This window comes from Cupressus sempervirens, chromosome 3, assembly GCF_028749045.1.
Source record: "Cupressus sempervirens isolate cs-2001-9-10 chromosome 3, ASM2874904v1, whole genome shotgun sequence".
NCBI classification, from domain to species: domain Eukaryota; kingdom Viridiplantae; phylum Streptophyta; class Pinopsida; order Cupressales; family Cupressaceae; genus Cupressus; species Cupressus sempervirens.
In genome coordinates, this window is record NC_143120.1 from 889902714 (window position 1) to 889923993 (window position 21280).

Sequence of the window (21280 nt, forward strand, 5' to 3'; positions counted from 1 at the left end):
CCTCTTTGCAGAGATTCGGTTATGTTTGGATACCTCATCAGGACTTGTTTGTCGGGACCCAAATCTACTTTCTATAGTAGTTTCTAGGTTTTTAACTACTCCCAAAGTTTATCTTAAGGGGGGTGTTAGAGTAATTAGATATTTTTTAATTAAATCTAGTTATCTTAAGCTAAACTTTAGACATCTAATAATTTTATTATTTTATTAATTATTATGATGCAACCTAGGTTAGACCTTTTTAGGGTTTCGATCTCCTTTATAAGGATGATCTCTCTTTGTAATTATTAATTCATTCTTTATTATAGAAATCTCTCTTTTTTCTCATCAAGAATGTCTCATCTTTGGATCCGGCAATTCCAACCTCCATAGATTTTTGTTTCTCTCTGTTGTGACAGGTGTTTGCATGTAGGTGATTCTCGAGAGCTGTGGGGTTGATCTTTCATCAACTTCAACATTTTTCCCTTCAAGATATTATTCATTAGTTTTTTAATTACTTTATTATATTATTCAGACATTCCACCTTTAGATAATTTATCAATTTAGTCTTGGCTTTCATTTAACTCCTCACTAATTTTTCTCCTTATGACAATTACTTTTCCTTAGATTTTTGTACAACTCATTAATCATCATTTTTGGACTTTTAATTTGCTTCTCATACCTATGTATAGGGGAGAAATTTTAGCATGAATTCTGACACCATATTCCTTTTGGGGAGTATCCTAAGCATTGGAGAGCATGTAGCATGACTAACATGTTACATTCATGACTGTGTTTGTCATTGATGACAATATAGTATCGTTTCTATGAAGATTGGCAAAGTAGAAAACAGAGATCGTGGTCATACATGCATCAATTTGATGCTCAGGTAAAGCATGGTTAAGTATGTGTTCTACATTGTGATATGGTGACAAGTTAAGTGTGCATCAAGTAAGTTGAAGACATACAAAAGATATGTTTGATTTACATAGACTACTACAGAGACAAAGTACTTGATAAGTAGTTTTTGTGATTGGATTGTATCTCCTAATAGAGACAGAATCGAGATATGTAAAGTTATATAGTGATAAAATATAGTTTGATGATGATGTTAGTGAGTGTGCAAGTCCTAGAGTTACATGTGTGAGAGGTTGTAAAGACTGTGAGCCGATAGTATTGTGTGATTGTAAAATAATTAATTAGGAAAGCCTCAATACCAACTTAAGGAATTGTTTTGAAGATATGGTATAAAGGAAAGTATTTTCCTTGGTTGATAAGAGTGAATTGTGTGTTGAAGAAGTGTGAAGTGTGAGAACAAGAGCTGAGCACTTGGCAAATGTAAGTAAGTGATCCAAGGGATTATTAGATGTGAAGTTTGTGATTTGGTATCAAGATTAGAAGGAGTAGAAGTCTAGTTGAAAAGATAGAGGAAGAGGAAGGAAAATTATAGTCCATTTCTATTATTTTGAAAGGAATAATAGAAAGATCATTTGGATAGTGGGTTCATTGGTCTTGCCCCTAAAGCTATTTAGACAGTGGGTCCATATGTCTTCTACAACTCCTAACAAGGTTGGAATCTTCTAATAGGGATTCAAAGTCTCCTAACAGGGACTGATATGTATTGAATGTTTTCATTGACTTCTAATAGGGTCCATCCTCTAACAATTTATTAGTACATCATCTTGTGGGTACCATACCTACTGAGGTTTTCCCTCTAATCAAGGGTTTTCCTAGTTACCATAGCTGGTGTTTATTATGTATGAGTATCTTGTTGTGGTTATTGAGTTGGATAATTGATTCACTCCACACCCCCCCTCCTTCTTAGTTATATTGGTGGAATTTATATTCTAACAAAAATGAATCTATTACCCTATGCACAAATGAAGGTTGAAAACCAAGATTCACCTCCTAACGTGAGCTTTATTTATCACAAGATCAAGTATCAATTTGTAACCTAATGCAAAAGGGTGAATTTATTGGAATTACTTCTCCCTTGCCTCAGCAAAGAGAGGGTTTTATACACATAGATATGTAATGTGAAGATGAATGTATAGGAATGGAAATGTGTATTGAAATAGAGAAGGAAAGAAGACTCACCTTGAAAAATATAAACTTGTAAATTAGCTATAAGATTATCCCTAAAACTACTAAAGCCACATCGTAGAACTGACACTATGAGATCTACAAAACCCAAGATCATTTAGCTACAGGTTAGGGTCAAAATGGAGTAGGGTCAATTTGACAGGGTTACATTTTGTCCCTGATCAATAGTGTCTTATCATTAAAAAGGTTTTGAATCTTTGAAGCTCTTTGAAAATGGTATCGAAATCTCCACTTTTGTTTTCCTTCTAAAATCTACAACCTTAAAAAAGGGTTTTTGTTTTGTTGATGGGGGATTTACCTTGGTCAAACTCTAGTTTAGAAATTTAGCTTGAAATTAGATAGAAAGAGAGATGCTAGCAAGTAATAGAAGAAAATCTAATATGAAGCAATGTAAATATATGAATATGCTCTTGAATTTAGAATTTAATCAAGTATGTTGACGCAATATCATTGACTCAACTTCAAAAACCATAGGAAAGGAAATTAAAGCAAACTAAAACCTTCATGATTGAATATGCCTGAAATTCACCTTAGTAATGAATGTAGATCTTGAAGGGGTGAATGTAGAATATGCAACAAAGGATCTTGTATCTATGAAGGGTGATCTTGAATGTTAAAAATTCTAGATCTTGCATAAACTCCTTCATTTGTTTGAATGCCTAAATCTTTTATCTTCATTGGGGGATTTTATTGAATGTCTTGAATGCTTAAGTGCTTGTGTATGTGAATAACAAGTTGAAAAAATGAGGAAAATGAATGTGCTTATAAAGGGCTTAGAATAAAATTTCTTACATCAGTTGACCATACACAAAATTAATGTCTCAGATCAACCCCAACACAAGGCACAAGAAGGGGACCCAAAAATGGGTCCCAAGAAGGGACACATTACATCCCTAATTCACATGCAAGGATGCACAACATCCTTGATTATCAAGGCCACATTTTGTCCCTAATTACCAAGCATAGAAACTCTTAGAATTATCTTAGGGTCCCAAAACAAGTCTTGGTTTTGGGAAATCAGGTGCAGATCTTGAGAAAATCTAGTTTTAGTATGGAAAAGAGATTATGAGTGATTGAAGGAAGGAAAGGGAGGAACCCAGTGGATAGGTCCTACCTTAAGCTTTGCACCATGAAATATGAATACCAAGGAGGATCTATTAGGTCCTAACCTAATTTCATCTAGGAATAATGAGAAGAGAAGGGTGAGAATGCAAATTAAATATAATATATGATGAGATTGCATTAAATGGATGCTAAGACATCACTAAATCGAAGTGCTTCCAATTTAAGATGGTACAACCTTTAATTCTCCATGAATGTGGATCTTCTCCTCAATTTTTTAGATTTTTTACCGAGAGGACTAAAGCTCTAATTGTTATAATTCTCATGTATTGAGAGGAGAGGGTGAATCAATAGAATAGGTAATGTACAAATTCAAACACTAGTTTGCACAACTTCAATATCAACTTGGAAACCAAAAAATATGTAATGTATTTAAGAAAATAAAAAAAACAATATCAAGAATCTATAATAAAACTATTACACATGACACATATTATTGCATGGAAACTACTCATTGGAGGATAAAAACTATGGTGGCAATGACACCCACAAGTCCACTTGCAGTGAATGAGTATGCCCTATAGGAGCTACTATTAGCCTTTTTTAGTTTTCAAATTATTAGGGGTGATTTATACCTTGTTAGAAGTATAATAAAATATTCTAATATCCACCTCACAAGAGGACTTCAAAACCCTTTCTATGAGTTCACCTAGTGAAGGGATTTACAAATAAGAACCTATTAAAGTTCATTCAATTAAGGGACTTTCTTTCTACAACTAGTAGGAAATAACAAGATAAATGGTTTGTATATAACGTTGTTTTCTTGTCAAATCCAATCTATTATTTGCACTCTATAATTTCTTTCTACTCCTTCTTTCTCAATACCTCAATTAAAACTTAGTACATCAAATACTTCTCTTTTCACATCACATCCTTTCTTTAAAATAGTTCTTTGAGAAATATTAAGTTTGTCGCTTAATCCTTTCCATTGATTCACATTTTGATCTTGTTGCACAAATACCATATGCAATTTTCACATATCTTAACATGACAAAATTTATTTTACCATGACCGTGCCAACCTACAATAAGATCTTCTTGTTATATTTCCAAGGTATTCAAGCAAGTTTTGACTTCTCCAATGCACCACCTCAAACTAGCCTTCTACTTTTCTAATGATCCTAAATATGTCAACTCTTCATATCATGACCTCTAAGATCCATCATCACATCAATACTATTGCACTTACTATACTGCTCATTGATCAGGAATCTACTATTTGATGTTCAAGAACACTAATGTTCTTATCTTCCTTAACAATTGCAACAACAAAAACTTTCTTACCAATCAACCAAATGAGTTGCGATCGTGACTATATTAAAAAACAACCATGTTGATTTTGTGCTTGTGATTACACTTGGTTGATTAGCTTATTACTGATCCTTAATCATTCACAATTATTAACATGCATGCAAAAGTAAATAACATGAACACAAGAGACACCAGATTAAATGTGGAAACCCAATATGGGAAAAACACCAAGTAAATAGCTACCAATTTTCACTCTTCTAAAGTGAGCCCTGTTAGAAGCCAAACCCATTAAAAGTTACAAAACACACTGTTAGGTGTGACCCTGTTAGAGGATTTAATCACCCTGTTGGGAGTGGCCTTGCTAGAGGTCTTTAGAACAATTCAACTGAACTGTCACCTTGTTAGAGGATTTACAAAATGGTTGTTAAATCAACTCTATTAAGAGATTTAGGAAATATTGCTACAGTGGTGAGAAAGTAACAATAAGTGACTTGAATGAGATGCAACTGAACTTTACTGATACAGATCTTTGCTTTTCTTCAATAGATCCTAGCTGATCAAATGCAACTCTATTTTTCCTTCAAGGATATTTGATCCTTCTTCAAAATTCACTTACACTGCCTTTTCACACAATCAGCTCATTGCATACTCATTCCTTACAGTTAGAATCCACAACTTGACCTTTTATTTATACAATGCAAATTGTCAAGTTAGCTCAATTACAGGTTACATTTACCAATAAACCATACATTAGTCGGCTACAAATATTACATTAAACAAATAACCTTTATTTCCCAAAATAATGAAATCCTTCATTGGCCGACCTTGCTCGGTAAATACTGCTCCAAAAACAATTTCCTGAGTTAACCATCTCAACTCGGTTAACACTGCAAATTTTGCGAAATTCTTTGGCTACCGAGTGAACTTAGTAAGAACTGAATTTCCTTCGCTAACCATGAGAGCTTGATTAGAACTATTCTCTGCCATAATTTCTTTTGATGACTGAGTGAGCTCGGTATACACTGAATTTCTTTTTCTAACCTTAAAAGCTCGATAACAACTATCTATACAAGGTAAACTTTGAGAACACTCGGTAGACACTATAAACCTTCTAAGCTCGGTAGACACTGTCTTTTGCCTTGCTGACCAACTGAGCTTGGTAGACTCTGATTGATAACTGATATGACATTTGTGTAACATCAAAGACAACACACAATTGAACAATTGTATCCAATAGATTTCTTGCATTACTGATCACATAACCTTCTTATCAATCTTGTCCTTAGTTCACCAATTATACTACTTGACTATTCTAACTTAGTTTCCATCAATGATAACCAAAAAAGTAACTCCCTATGATAAACACTCAAGAATCATCTTCATGCCAACAATCTCCCCATCATAATGCCAACAAAGGTATTGGCTTTACTTGATTTCACTAAGGTATGTCAAGTGGACTACAATGCAAGTCTAAATACATTTGGAGTTGTATTGAGTCAAGAAGGTAGACCTATTTCTTTTTATAGTGAGAAGTTGAATGATGCCAAGTGGATATACTCAATTTATGACCATGAATGTTATGTCATAGTTCAAGCTTTGAAGAAGTGGAGACACTATTTGTTACCAAATTAATTCGTATTCTACGTTGATCAAAAAGCATTTTAATATTTGAGTACAACTAGTCAAAGTAAGTTGAATCAGGGACACATGGGATGGATTGAGTTCTTGCAGGGTTATAACAGTCAAACAATGTAGTTGATGCATTGAGTGTGAGAATAAATTCTTTGGCATGGGTGAGAGTGGAAGTTCTTGGGTTTGATCAATGAAAACTTTGTATGAGGATGATCCAAATTTTACAAAATCATGAAAAACTTGTAAAGAAAATATTATAGTGGACCGAAGTGATTGAATTATTTCATTTGGGATGATATGTTGTTCAAGAGAATACAATTGTACATACCTAGAATATCAATGAATGGTAATTTGATTAAGGAGAAACATAATATAATCATATGTATATAAATATGATTATTCTTTATCTATATGTGTATATGTATATAATTTAGATTTTAATTCTCTTTATAATTATATTATTACAAATTTGAACTATCAAGATGAAAGTGACCAATTATTTTGATCACTTTTCATTCATAACTGTACAACTTACATTTTTTAAGTTTGAATTTTATAAATGTGAAAATGATTAAAGATTATATAAAACTCAAGAAAAGACAAAACTTATCCAAGATGACTTTTATAAAGACGACTTTTATTATAAAAGGAATGTGCACGCTTAGTTAATTATCATAATTTCAAAGTTAAAAATTGTAGCCTAATTTAGTAGTTTAATATTATATAATATAAATTAAAATTTATACAAAATATTAGTATAATTTCAAAATTAAATATTATAGTCTACTACTAATTCAGTAGTTTTATATTATATAATATAAATTAAAATTTATACAAATTTTTTATTTAAAAAAAATTATGTTATAGGATAATATTAAAATTAGCTTTGATCTCATTTATGTCAAATTTTATTCAATTTAAAAGAAAACATAAATGGTTTTTATATGATGATATGAGGTTGTCTTTCTCTATATTTGTATATAAGTATATAGATGACTGAAGGTAGGGTCTTATGGAGGACTTAAGTTTTTATTCTTGATAAAAAGAAGATCTTATGCACAATTCTTTCTTCCCTAGTAAATTATAAAATAGAAGCTCCTATTTTCTAGTAAGCTAGTGAGAAGAGAATGGGTTGGAGCTGGAAATTGTCCATCAGCTTAGTCATGGTATCTGCCACTTGTCAATTTTTTATGTTTAGATTTTGAGTACAAATCATTTTGGAGGGAAAATATATATTTTTAACTTATTTTTTATCCTTTTGTAAGTATATAAGATAAAATTACTTTATTCACTAGACCACCAACTTCCTCAAATTTTCAAACTTAAAATAACTCTATTTTAGAAAGTCTTCATTCCACAAAGAGACCAACATTTTCATCATCTTTACAATCCCACTGTTTGATACTGATGTCTATCCACATGCATTTACATAGTTCTATGCTCAAAGACAAATAAGATTGCTTTGCCTCTTCATCTTTGTCAGCTGAACAGATTGACTCTAGAAATCTACAACCAAATCCCCAATTACCCACATCAATTGCAAGAAAAGCTTAGGCATTGGGAATATCAATCCCTACTGTGATTTCATGAATCAGCGATGTTACCTCTGCTGGCGACCAGTTCACTCCTTTGGAACTTGCCCCAATTGGATTGGTTTGATAAACAGGTTTAAAAGGGCTTCCCAAGAATGCAACCCTCCTCCTTCCAAATTATCTCTCGGAAAGAAAGAAGGTGGTGAGCTCTAAGAATGGAGAAGCAAAAGAAGGCGAAGAACAGTCAGATTGTTAAGCTTAGGCAGTTGATAAAGAAGTGGCGCTCAGCATCAAACAGTCCATGTGGGTACTTGTGTTTATACACCACAAACGCTTCTTATCCTCCCCCAGATGTACCGAGGGGATGCCTGGCTGTTCATGTGGGCAAAGAAGAAAGGAAGCGTTTTATAATACCAACTACCTACTTGAGCACCCCACAAATCATAGCTCTTCTTGACAAGGCCGGGGAGGAGTTTGGATACAACCACATTGGCTTGCTTACAATACCTTGTGAGATCACCGTGTTTGAGCAACTTCTGCTTCAATTGAAGGGAAGTAAATTATAGCCTTCCTCATCTCTTTTCAATCATTTCTCCAAATGTAAATACCATGTGGAATTGGGTTTTCTGTTATGATTATACTAATATGATCTGTTAGTGTTCTGTAGAATTCAAAGTCAGTTCGTGCAGGGTTTTGATTCATGGTCTGTGGGCTTAACTTTATAAGTCATCAAAGTGAAAAGATTTCTGCAATCTATGTATATGTATAATGCATTTGTATGAGAGTTTTTAGCATCAACATTTTGAATCACACTCTGTGATCAATCATCAAGATGTGTTAGATTTTTTCGGATCAACATTTTGAATCATATTCTATGATCGATCATCAAGATGTATAAGCCATGTCCACGCCCAGATCAGTGAAGTCCAGCTTTCATATATCAATGCCTTGTTGGTATATCATCAATATGTTTTGGTATATTGTCAATATATTTTGGTGTGCTACAATGTTCTGTGAAGGCCAGAACAAGCTGAAATGTTACAGATCGATTCTAGTTTTGTGACATGATTTTCTGTTTAAGGTGGGGCTCTTATAATTGTATTAATGGCTACCTGGACTCTTATAATTTTAATGTGTGAAGATATTACTTGTAGAATTGTCATCTTGGCATGGCCATAGTGTTCTTCAATTTAATATTTATAGAGATCCAAGTGGGATGTTGTGATGTTGTGGCGTAATGCTTTGATCCTCGCAGCCGATGCATTTGCTTCTTTAGTACAGCTGCAATATTCTAATAGAATCTGGGGTTGTGGGAGAGCTATGGTAAAATAAATTAATGACACGCATAAACCCCAATTAATGACACATAAACATTGGCATTCTCATAAACCCTAAGATTATCATGGGAGTATCAGTATGAATAAAGGAGATTTTAAAGAGAGATCCAAATTATGAATTTTTTTAAAAAGATTTTATATCATTTATCTGATTAGGAAGAAGACGAGGAGGAAGAAGCAACCAGTGAGACAAGAAGGAACTCGTCAATGACAGCCTCTGATGTTAGAGTATTGCAGCTGTTCCCTTTGCATCCCGAAACAGGAAGCTCTCAGGATCCCAGGCATTATTAATGCTCATCACTTTGAAACAGTGAACTTTGCTTCATAGTCTGTCATGTTATAAGATCTCAATCAAAAATTATATTTATATCGATAAACGCTTTTCTGGTTTGAAGCGTATGGAACTGTATGTTCAATTGCCTATTTGGCAATTCGAAACAGTAACTTTGAATTCAAGTGTTTTTTTCTGTCATTTGACTGTCACAGTGCATTTACCAATTACTTGGATAAATGTATCTTTTCTCTTGATTTTGGTTTGAATGTTTACATGCAGTGCTCTGATTTTGGTTGATCATCATATGTTTAACTTGGGATGATTATCAATTGAAATGGAGTAGATTATCATTAGATTCAACTTGAGAATCAGTCTTCGTCTGCAGCTGATCAACATTTTATATAACTTCTTTTCTGGTAACTGAACCTTGGTTGAATTATAGAATAAGATCGAATTAGAGATTTTTTCTTATGTTTACTGAGATAGTATAGTGAATTATCAGTGGATAATTAATTGATAGTTAGAGATGTTTGAAGAATGATAGGATTAAAATATTTGTTATTGTCTGTAATTTTTCCTGATCATTGTATATGGAGTAGATCAGATGCAGATTGAGAATTAGTCTTATGTTTATTGGGTTTTTTAAAATTCATAGAGTACTAGTCAGAGCTATATTAATAATAATAATAATAATAATAATGTGCTCATCATATACAAAATAATACATGTTTTGGAAAGGTATATTAACAGTTACTAAAATAGGTATAATAAACCTGCTACTAGAGTCTGATGAAATCTGTGCTTGAATCTATGCTCAATATCCAGTCAAGATCCCACTCTTCAATATCCTGCAGTGGAGGATCTTGGAAGTTGAAGATGTTTTGGAAAAGTATAATAACATTACTAATATAAGTATAATATACCTACTGCTAGAGTCTGATAAAATCTCTGCTCAACACTCCAGTCCAGATCCCACTCTTCAATATCCTACAGCACGGATCTTGAGAGTTAAAGATACTTAGAAAATCCTCTTTTTCTCATCTTCTTCATTTTCTCCTACCAATTTATTGGACCTCTTACACCCAACTTCGGCCTTCATTGTGGAGGAACTTATATATTTCATGAGAAAAACAATCATCTTCCTAATTCTATATCATTCTGCTCCTGAATGTTCTTTGGTTCTCAGGTTTCAATATTAGACATCTTTAAGAGGATAACCATTGATGAATTGATGATTTTTGTGTCATAATTCCTCTATCTTAAAATTGTGAGATTTTCAACTATATTCCTAAGAATTCTAAACATGTCAATTAGAAAGTCCATGTAAAAAATAGACATTTTCAAACTTTTTTTTTCCTACACTTTTACACAACTACATGCAGCAATGTTGCCAAAAACACTTCTAAAATCTTCCTATTCACCTTATATTTACAGTCTATTATTGTAAATTCCCTTCCTAGAATCCCTAGAATTTTTTTTAACTAGCATGTTATGTGGGTCCAATAGAATATCTTGTATTCTCTATATTACTGATCCTTAAAGAAGCAAACTATCTTTTAGGTCTCTCCACTTTGAATAATTCTATCTTTTAGGTCTCCCCATGACTTTAAATAATATTGAAGCCTCTATGACTCCATCTCGTCTTTAAATAAACGTTCTGCAACCCCTCTTCTCCTTGTCTACAATTTGTCCACCACACCTCTCCTCATTGTCTTCTATTTCACGAGTACTAAATCCTTTAGGGTCCGTTTGGTTGCAGGAATATGAAATCAGAATTGGCATTCAGAATCCTTGATTTGGGATTCTAGAACTTGAAATCCATGTTTTGGTTTTGGGAATTCAATTTGGGCCCGTTTGGTTCACCAAGAATTCAATATGAGAATACGCATTTCCTCTGTTTGGTTGCACATTTAGGAATTGGAATTGGAATACCGACATGAACAAGTTATTTTTTTAATGATGTGAATGAAATATATTTTTAATACATCATTTTAGCATTATTACACATTATATGAATATTTTTAAGCAATTATATTTATTGTCATCAAAATTGTGGAATAATTGCTCGATAATATTTAATTTAAAATGGATAATTTTAAGTTATATGTAAAATACAAAAGTAAAAATTTTCTGAAGTCTATATAATATGTGAATTTAGTGCTAAACATAAATAATACTACTAATTTCTAATACCTTTATAACTTATTATTTTGAAGAAAATTGTAAAATCTAAAACCAACGAAGTCTCAAATTATATCTAAATTTTGTATTGCAAAATTTAATATAAAATAGAAAATGCAAGTATGCTTCTAATAATACAAATATATAAAATGTAAGGTTAAAAAAATAGAAATAAATATAAAATAACATTTGTGAAATATAAAATATATTTTAATTTAACTAGAACAATTTAAGTAGTAAGAAACAAATATAAAAAATATTGTACAATATTTAAACAAAATAATATTTAAAATGAGTTAGAATATATAAGAATTGTTGAACATCTTTATATTATTTGTATTTTTCAAATATTTTTTACACAACATAAAATATATTTTATTTATAATTTCTCATATTTCAAATTTTCATATAATTTTCTTGAGATTGTTAATTTTGGAAAAGAAAGTCTAATAATTTCAAAATTTAAACTAGGAACTAAATTAAATTTACAAATTTTCTTTTAACTCAACTCATAAAACATATAACAAAGTTCTATCTTTATTTAATTGTTCTCGCATAAGGTTTCAATATACAAGGTCAAGTAAGAGGCCAAAAGGCAACACAAAACATGTAATAAAGTTCTATCTGTATTAAGCTCATTGTCGAAAAAGGGAATAAGAGGCCAATAATTACACATAGAAGGTAGCGTAAAAAGATAATTTCAGCCTCTCGTGCCTTAAACATTTTACACATTTCATCTTTTGTCATTGAACCAATGTTAGCTCTGGCCACCTCTCGTGTCTTACACATTTTCCACTATTTTTTTTCATTATGAGTAGTTGTAGAGTCAAACCACTTGAAATGTCCACAACCTCCGCTCCCCTGCAATACAAAATATTAGTTCATACTAATATTATTACATGTCATTAGTTTGAAACATACAATACATAACATGTCATAATTAATAACCTTTTTACTCTCAGGACAACACCAAAATTCGTGCCCAAGATTTTTGCTCATGCGTGACACTTTTAATATACACGCCCTCGCACCACATGGGCAATTATAAATGGGCACAACTTTCGAATCCATGAATCCTAAATCAAAAAATAATGCATCATGTCTTAATTGGTGTAGAGGCCAAACAAGCATACAAACATTCAAGAAATTAGTTGCAAGGAGGATTTATATTGTTATACGTACTAATGTATAAATGTTATGTAATAAATAGTCAGATAAAATGTTTATCAAGTGGCTAAGATGACCTTAACTTGTTTCAGTTTTACTTGGTTCAACTATGGCAAACTTCATGAAGTCCAATAAAGTGAAATTCAAATAGAACACCACCCTTCCACGTGATTTTCAGATGAATTTGATCTATGGTTGTGTTGAACCTACAACAGTTAACAGCAGTTGATATCCAACCAGCAGCATGTTAACAGCAGTTAAAATCTAATATCCAACCAGCATGTTAACAAAATAGTTAATATCCAACCAGCGTGTTAACAACAGTTATATCCAACCAACATGTCAACAACAGCTCTCCAACTAGCACATCTCAAACAATATGAGCAACATGATGCAATGGAGCATAGAATTTTCGATACTATTGATATAGAAAAAGAAATGTGATTCATACATTAGCCACAAAGAATTATGAGTACAACAAAAAAAAGTTCAGCACCAAAGTGAGATTACAAAAAGATAGAAAGATTAAGGGCGTCACATAAGTATCTCATTCGTTTCCAACAAGAGTAAGTCTATTCCTTCTTTGAAAAAGGAAGGAACACAACAAATATGGTGCCCTAGGCACCATGACCTCACTCTAGACCCCATTGACAAAATCAAAGGCAATAATACTATAAGGCCTAGCTGAGGTGAGGTAGTAGATAGTCCCATTGCAATAAACTGTGTCATTGGTGGGCATCCATAGAACCAACCTCACAGCATATTCACAAGGAACCTCCCCATCCACATTCCATGAATCTGCTTGATCTTGGCTTGTGCAATGGTGGAAGGTTTCTCCATTGCTTTGAGATTGGATTGCATACTACAAAATATTGGAAAGCCCCAATTGAACTCCCCTTCACAAGGAGGAAACCCCCAATTGCTACCATTGGGATTCTCAATGACTTGGGCAAAAAAGTAGTGGAATGAAGTACCACTTATTCAAGATAGGATTATAAGCAGAGCAGCAGCCCCTGCAGTTGTATGTAGACAATGCAAATAGCCAAATATATAATATGATCAGTCTAAATGAACTATTTGAAGATTTTAGACTTCACAAAATTATAAAACTTTATTAGAAATTTTTTTATCAGACCTATAAGATAATTAAATTAAATAAGCATAGAAAACACACACTCCATATCTCACAAAATAAAGCCTCATACCCAACTGGTCAAATCTAATTGTCACATATCAACATATAAGCAAACATTATGTACAAAACTGTAGCTGTTTCATAAAAGAAAGGAAAGTTAACTTACTACTAATTGAGGCTACTTGGTTAAATGCGGAACACACATAGCAATTGGGGCTCAAGATTGAAGAATCACCAACTCTTCTTTGTGAACTAAAAGCTGTTAAAGTATTCAAAATAAAATTTGCTTAACATGCTGCTGCTAATTCAAGGATGTAACAGTAAACCTCTGGACTGGGTAATTCAAATCCCGACCATAATTCAGAATGTAAGAAAAGCACCTTAGTATTATTTTTATGTTAGTTTTGATAAGTTACTATAAAAAAGTAAGGATCTTGACACCATAGTTTGTTCAGTTAAAAAAAAGATCAATGTGAAAAGCTCATAATATCTTGTAAGGAAACACATTAGTATACGTTTTAGCACTTTGCACATGTGATGGTCCAAAAATCAATCTGCCCAAGCTTCATTCCTATTTTTGCACAGTAAAAATGTTTTTCCCTCAACAATTAAGATCTTATCCTGTGTGCTATCAATAGCATTTATTGAGCTCACAATATTCCTCTTTAGAGGCATCCAGAATGAATCAGCTCTATGAGTAAGAAGAATAAAAAATTTTGAATAATAGATCTCCAACAATAAGACTTTCAAAAGCAGATAGAAATGACTATAATGATCGCTAACAATAGATGGATATATAAAACCATACGATTATAAATCTGTAAATCCTTTGTCACATCCATTGAATGTGATGTAAACCACCAAAATTAAGCAACATCCAACTGTTATAAAATGATTGTCATAACTATGTCAAACATAGTAACTAAAGCCCTAAAAACTTCATTCGAACATATTCTGCTCTCTCATCATCATTCATAATCAAGAACCCTTTGGCTCTATCAGAATCAACCACAAAGGTGTCAAATGCCGTAATCAAAGTACCCATACTCAGTTCACCAGTGGCTTTTAGTGCAGCATAGACCTTTTCCAAATCTTTTGTCTTATGCTCTTCACTCAATTCGATAATTTGGGACTTGAGGAGGGTCTCATTTAGCTTATCGATTGAATGAGACATCCCATCCATAGAATTAGCCATACTAGCCTTCATCCTCTTCGGCCTCCTTGAGGATGATGCTGAACGAGTATGTTTCCCAGTTGCTGTACTAAACTGATTGGATGTTGGAATACTTGTATCTTCAGCATCTAGATCAACAGCAGCCCCAATAGGTGTATGAATTTTGTCATAATCATCATTAAGATCGAATGTCTCATCCATATTGTGTCCTTCTTCTGCTTCTTGTGTAGTGCCGACAATGGCACCCTCAGCGATATCATTGCCCACAATCAAGGCAAGGTCATTATAGTATTGGAAAGATTTCCTTTTAAACACTTTCACACTTTTAAATTCCTTCCTCTGCATGTTGTCAAAGATATGGAATTTTTCATTTGATTATCAATAATAACTTAATTAGTCATTAAATAACATTAAAATATTCAAATGGACATGTTACCTTAAGCAACTCATCCCAAACAGTTTCATCAGCATCCATAGATTGCGTAGACTCATTCCACGCAAAACCACTAGTATTTTTCAGCTCCTTCATTATTTTGTAACCTTGTTTCCAGGTTTTTAGTTTATTTTTGAAATTGTCCTTAGACAAGCTCATGTTTATATCTGCATTAAACTTTCTTTCAATAGCTGTCCAGGCTTCTTTTTTGAAGCCTCCCTCTCCTTTCCTTCCAAGCGTGACTTGTTCATGTAGCAAGTCCAAAAGTTTACGTTCCATACATGGTTTCCAAAATACCTTTTTCATAGAAGGTGGTGTTTCAGTGACTTGAACGTCATCATTATCCATGCTCATTAGAAGCGTTGTATATGACATCAACTATTGTGTAAATTTGCAGAGGGTAAGTTAAAAACATGTGTATTATAGTGTCTTGAAAGTCATTACATGTAAAACATAATCTTTTAAAACTCATTTGAACATAGAAAACGTAATTGTGCATAGACAACTCGAAAGGAGGCAACATCTAAAGTTATACCAGAAAATAGTTAGCCTATGGTGGATGGAACAAAAAAAAACTCAATGGGGAAATATGCTTGAGTAGCAGCTCACCAAGATTCTATATCCCATATCAAACATGAATGAAAATGGAAAGCATAAATGTGAATGAAAATATGTCTGTGGATAGCAGCAAACAATAAATTTACTATGTTTAAGCCTATATTAATATAATCATGGCTACACTTTATTAGCATATTTGCAGATTGTGCATGAGGGCCTCTCAGATTAGATCAGTTCAGGACTTCTAGGTATGAATCTCTGCAAAAATTAAGAGTACCCACTTCATTAAATATTATCATGCTTATCTTTTTCCTTCTTCATCTGACTGATTTAATCACAAAGATTCTGCTCAGTTAGATTTTTATCTTAGTTAGTATAAAGATAGTACTAAATACTATCAATGCCATCAATACCCCTAAGCTTCTGTTGCATACCATCAACACCCCTATCTAGCAGCCGCTTGTAGTTTTCTCCCCAAAATAGTATAGTCTAGTTTAAATCAGAAGATTACACATTTTGGTTTTTTCAATTTTTTGTTTTGTAATTGCTAATTATGATATGGATTAGCAGCGGCTATTCTAGTACGTACCTTTTAAAAACCTCTAACAAAATTGAAAATCTCGACACTAGGTCGGAACAAAACCGTGCCTTAGGGTTGACCATCTTGAGAATCCCCAAAATTTCTCCCATGCCTAGATGGATTCGAAGTCATCACAAGGCAGGTTTCAATTGTGAAATGATGAAAAGAGCGAGTGAAGTGCAACAAACTGATGATTTTGGAAGGGCAGTTTGCAAAAAGTAAACGATGCAAATCAGATAAAATTTGAGGTAGAGAGTAGATGAGTGGAGACATGAAGTTGGATGGGAGTCGGTGAAACTAAATGAAACAAGGAGATAATCCAAAGAGGAGATCAGAACTCGCTCCCTCTCAAGATTCAACATCCAAGCATAAATAAAAAATTTTGCCATTCAGAAAGGCGAGTTTCATCAGAAGAGGAAAGGCGAAGACTAAATCCATAGCCTGGAGTGTGAAATGGAGTTGAGGATAAGTCTAAGGCAACAACAATGAGTTTTACAAACTTCAAATCTATTATAAAATCAGACCAAGACCAAATAGAATGATGGAGTTGGGAGTCTATATTGAGCCGACTAGACTAGGGAATTTCAAAGGGTAAAAGGACAATCCCAAGGAAGGGGTGGAGTCGGATCTCCCCTTGGGATTCTTAATCTCAAGACATGCCATATTTCTGCCCAACACCTTATGAAAATCTCAACTCATGCTAGAATTTCATTCTAAACTCCCAATCATTCAAAACTTGATAAAATGAAGACTAGAGGTAAAATGACGATGAGAATCTTGAGCAAGAGATGATCAACAATCAGATCAAATGGCTCCTAATGCAGATTGCATATGATTCCACATAATAATTCCATAAGAATTATTGGGCTCAAAATCAGATCGGTGAGGGGTTAAAAGGAGATTGCATAACACAGTTTGAAATTTGAAAACTTGCATTTCATGTTCAAACAAGGTCAGCTTATGCATGAATAAAGGATTAATTCAAAATGATTTTACTGGTCTAAATCGACCAAGTCAGCCCAAATCAAAGATACGCCCTTTCATTTTGGAGTCACTTATCTAATTGCAAAGTTGAAACTTGAAATATCTCAAATATTTGAACCTCCATGTTTTGGAGGTTTGAGCCACCAGCCATCTCCTAGCAATGTAAGCCTTTTTTAATTTAGGAGAAATGTCCTATTACATAAATGATGTCTGTGAGTTAAACCAATTCCTGTGCGAATCTCTATAAAAAAACCTCTTAATATTTGATGGAAATGGTTGGTGGCTGAGAAATGATGCCAAATCTATTGCATTTTGTAGCCTATTATAGAAAGTGTCTATTCTTTCTGGTTTCTTGTTATGTATGTGCATCTTGCATTTTTATCTTTTAAATATGTTGTTCTTTCTATATTGGACACTGAGTGCCCATCAATATTCATAATAAAAATAATAACTTCTATCTTGCTCCTATATTTATACTAACTGAGTAGGGTATTGAGTATTGAACTGAGATATGGAAAAACACAAGAATTTCTCTTTCAATTTGCTGATTAATAGCACATGTAATTTTTGAAAAAAGAAGGAATGATTCAAAATATGATTCAAAATGATTTTTCAAATTTAGAGGTACAATAAGATTGTCTTGATTGTTGTAACAAGATGCACGAACAAAAAATGGAGTTTACAACTAGTACTAAATACTATGCTTTCACAACTAAGATTGAGCTCTATAATCATCCCACATCCTTTTTGCTATTTCATCTTGAAACCTCCCCCAATCATCTTTATCATGTTGAGTCATCCCATATGTCTCAAGTATTGGTACATCTATCCCCTCACAGTCATCTTCCTCTTCAATGTCAACTTCAAAAGTAATGTCGTCTTCTATGGTGATGAAGTTGTGCAGTATGCAACACGCCAAAACAATCTTTGTTTGGGTCCTAATTTGATATGACATTGCATGTCTTAGGATAGGAAAGCGCTTCTTCAAAATGCCAAATGTGCGCTCTATTGCATTCCTGAGCGATGAGTGCCTGTGGTTAAACAACTCTTGTGGAGTGTTTATTGGGTTTGCCCTTGAGAACTCTTTTAGGTGGTAACGTGTACAACGATAAGGCACCAGAAACCCAGGTACATTGGGATATCCAGCATCTACTAAATAATATTTTCCCACATAAAATGAGGTATATTAATATATTTTATTTAAAAATTTCATATGCATTAGTATATGAATATATTTGACATACTAGGGGGGACTACCAATGGATCGGATCTTGACAAGGCCGAAGCTAGAACACGACTATCTGCAGCTGACCCTTCCCATCCAACAAGGATGTACTAAAACTTATAATCAAATGAAGACACACCCATAACATTTTGTGACAAGTTTCCTTTTCTGTCGCAATATGGAGCTTGCATGTCGACATCAATAGTGACCGGAATATGAGTTCCATCGATTGCTCCCACACAATCCTACATTAGGAAAATTTATAATCAAAAGGACATGCAATAATAGAATTTAGAGTCAAGGAAACAAAAGTGTACCAATAGGGTATGTACCTTGAAGTACGAATCAAAACGGTCTTTCTCGCTAATTTCTGGAGGAGTATGTGGACTAGAAGGCAAAAGATAATTCTCATGGAGTGCCAACATTTCCATCAAGACCTTGTGGAAATATCGGCTGATTGTCTCTCCTAAGTGACCAAAGTTGTGAGCAATCTTACGATTCCTCAAATTATGGCCAAGAGTATGGAGAAACATCACCAGTTGTTCTTCTAGAGTTAAGTGCATGGTATTTGTGATGCTTCCTTTTTTCCTAAGAATATTTGCTAGATGAAAGAAAGCTTGTCTACTCATTCGAATTTGATCATGAAAATTAGTCTCATTTGAATAGACAATATGCTTATAAAAGAGAATCTCGTCTCTTTTTCGTTTGCATAGTGATCTTCTACTTTCTTGTGCAACTGTTGCTATTGATGCGGCAAAGGCTGCAAGACTAACTACAAGAGCACAAATGACTCGTCTCTTCTTAGCAACATGCCCTAGAATACGTTTGTCTTTGAGTACATTCATCAACACCCTAAAACCAATATAGAGAAACTTTTTATTAGATACATGGAATTACTAAAATACAACTAATCGCATGTAAAGAAATGATTAATGGCGGGAGAAAATATCAATTTCAGATTTTAATAGAACTGGGATTAAAATATATTGCACCTAATAACTTTTCAAGAAATAAATCTTCTATTCTTCAAGCATATAAAATATATTGCAGCAATACAATACAATACAATACAATACACCAAAATGCCCTATAAGATTGCAGTAATAGCAGTCATGACAATGTGACAAGTGTAGCATTCTGGTTGGCTGCATGAAACAAAGCCCCCTATACCACATTACAATCAGGCATCCTGTCAAACTGTTCACATGACTTAGATGTATCCAACACTTTGAGTTTTTGAAATCTGATTATGTATTTTCAATCAATTCATTAACCTCTCTCATAAAGAGGTTAAGAAAAGCTCTCCATAAACATATTTTGATTGAAAATGTTAGCCTCCTAAAAGATAGGAAGCTTTGAAGGGAAATCTCAAGAATGTATTTTTGAAAAAAATATTAACAAGGAAGTTAAAAGGAAAAGCTCAAAATCATATTTGCAACCCAAATCTTAACCTCATTTGTGAAGTAGGAGGAAGAAGGTTAATAATAAGTGCACTCACCCACTATTGGTTCACTGTAGAAACCCAGTGCCAAACAAGGCATGCCACAAGAGGAGGACGTACCCCCAACAGGGTTTATAGAAACATTATTCATGAATTCAGCATTCATAAAATACAAAATTTTTACACTGTTATAGGTACTTCCTGTCCTTGTATCCTGTTTCTCATTATTAACATCCCGACCACCGTTCATCTCCCATATTCTCCCATATCTCCATGACTATAACACATGCAATCCCAACATCTCATGCACCAAAATAATGCAAACTTCTGAAGTGGTGAGGGAAGGAACATGGTACTGGTGAATATAAAATACCCAACATAATCACTTAACCTTGAAAGAATGGAAATCTATCAAGTGGTGAGAGCAACTACTTGTTAGTGCTGAATATAATACAATATGTAATAAAGGAGCACTGTGTATGACATATATACTTTGTTTAAACAAGAAATCTATCAATCAGTAACTAGCATTTTATCACAAGTATTCTTCTTCTCCATACAGTGTTAGCAATACTGCTAACACTGTTGTTAGCAAATACTGTATTGCTAAGTTAGCAATACTGTTAACAATACTGCTAACACTGTATTGTTAGCAAATGAGACAATGTTAGCAACACTGTATTCTTCTTCTCCATACAGTGTTAGCAATACTGCTAACAATACTGCTAACACTGTATTGTTAGCAAATATTGTATTGCTAAGTTAGCAATACTGTTAACAATGTTGCTAACATTGTATTGTTAGCAACACTGTATTGCTAACACTGTCATATTCATATAGAGTGAAAAAAATATTCATGTTAAATCAAATATATAAATGACAATGTTCATTATTCATGTTAAAACATAATTGCACGTACACCCATTCACACATCTATATGATCAGGAGCAATACAGTGTTAGCATGGACTACATTCTTCTTCTCCATACAGCGTTAGCAATATAGTGTTAGCAACACTGTATTGCTAACAATACAGTGTTAGCAGTATTGTTAGCAATACTGTTAAAAATACTGCTAACACTATATTGTTAGCAAATAAGACAGTGTTAGCAACATTGTATTGCTAACAATACAGTGTTAGCAATACTGATAACAATACTAGTAACAAGATGTGAT

The 21280-nt window shown here is 33.3% G+C and overlaps 2 protein-coding genes across 2 annotated transcripts; one reads left to right on the top strand and one right to left on the bottom strand.

Annotated features, from left to right (window-relative positions):
* The first annotated feature begins 7830 nt into the window (after positions 1–7830).
* Positions 7831–9243, top strand: LOC149569659 (protein SMALL AUXIN UP-REGULATED RNA 10-like). The gene is made up of 4 exons (XM_089816966.1): positions 7831–8170; positions 8283–8290; positions 8819–8938; positions 9109–9243. Exons 1-4 carry the CDS (start codon positions 7831–7833, stop codon positions 9241–9243), a joined length of 603 nt encoding a protein of 200 aa, XP_089673092.1.
* Positions 9244–14631: 5388 nt separating this feature from the next.
* On the bottom strand, positions 14632–15664 carry LOC149569660 (uncharacterized). The gene is made up of 2 exons (XM_089816967.1): positions 15320–15664; positions 14632–15222 (listed from the first exon to the last, which is right to left on the bottom strand). Exons 1-2 carry the CDS (start codon positions 15662–15664, stop codon positions 14632–14634), a joined length of 936 nt encoding a protein of 311 aa, XP_089673093.1.
* Between the last annotated feature and the right edge of the window lie 5616 nt (positions 15665–21280).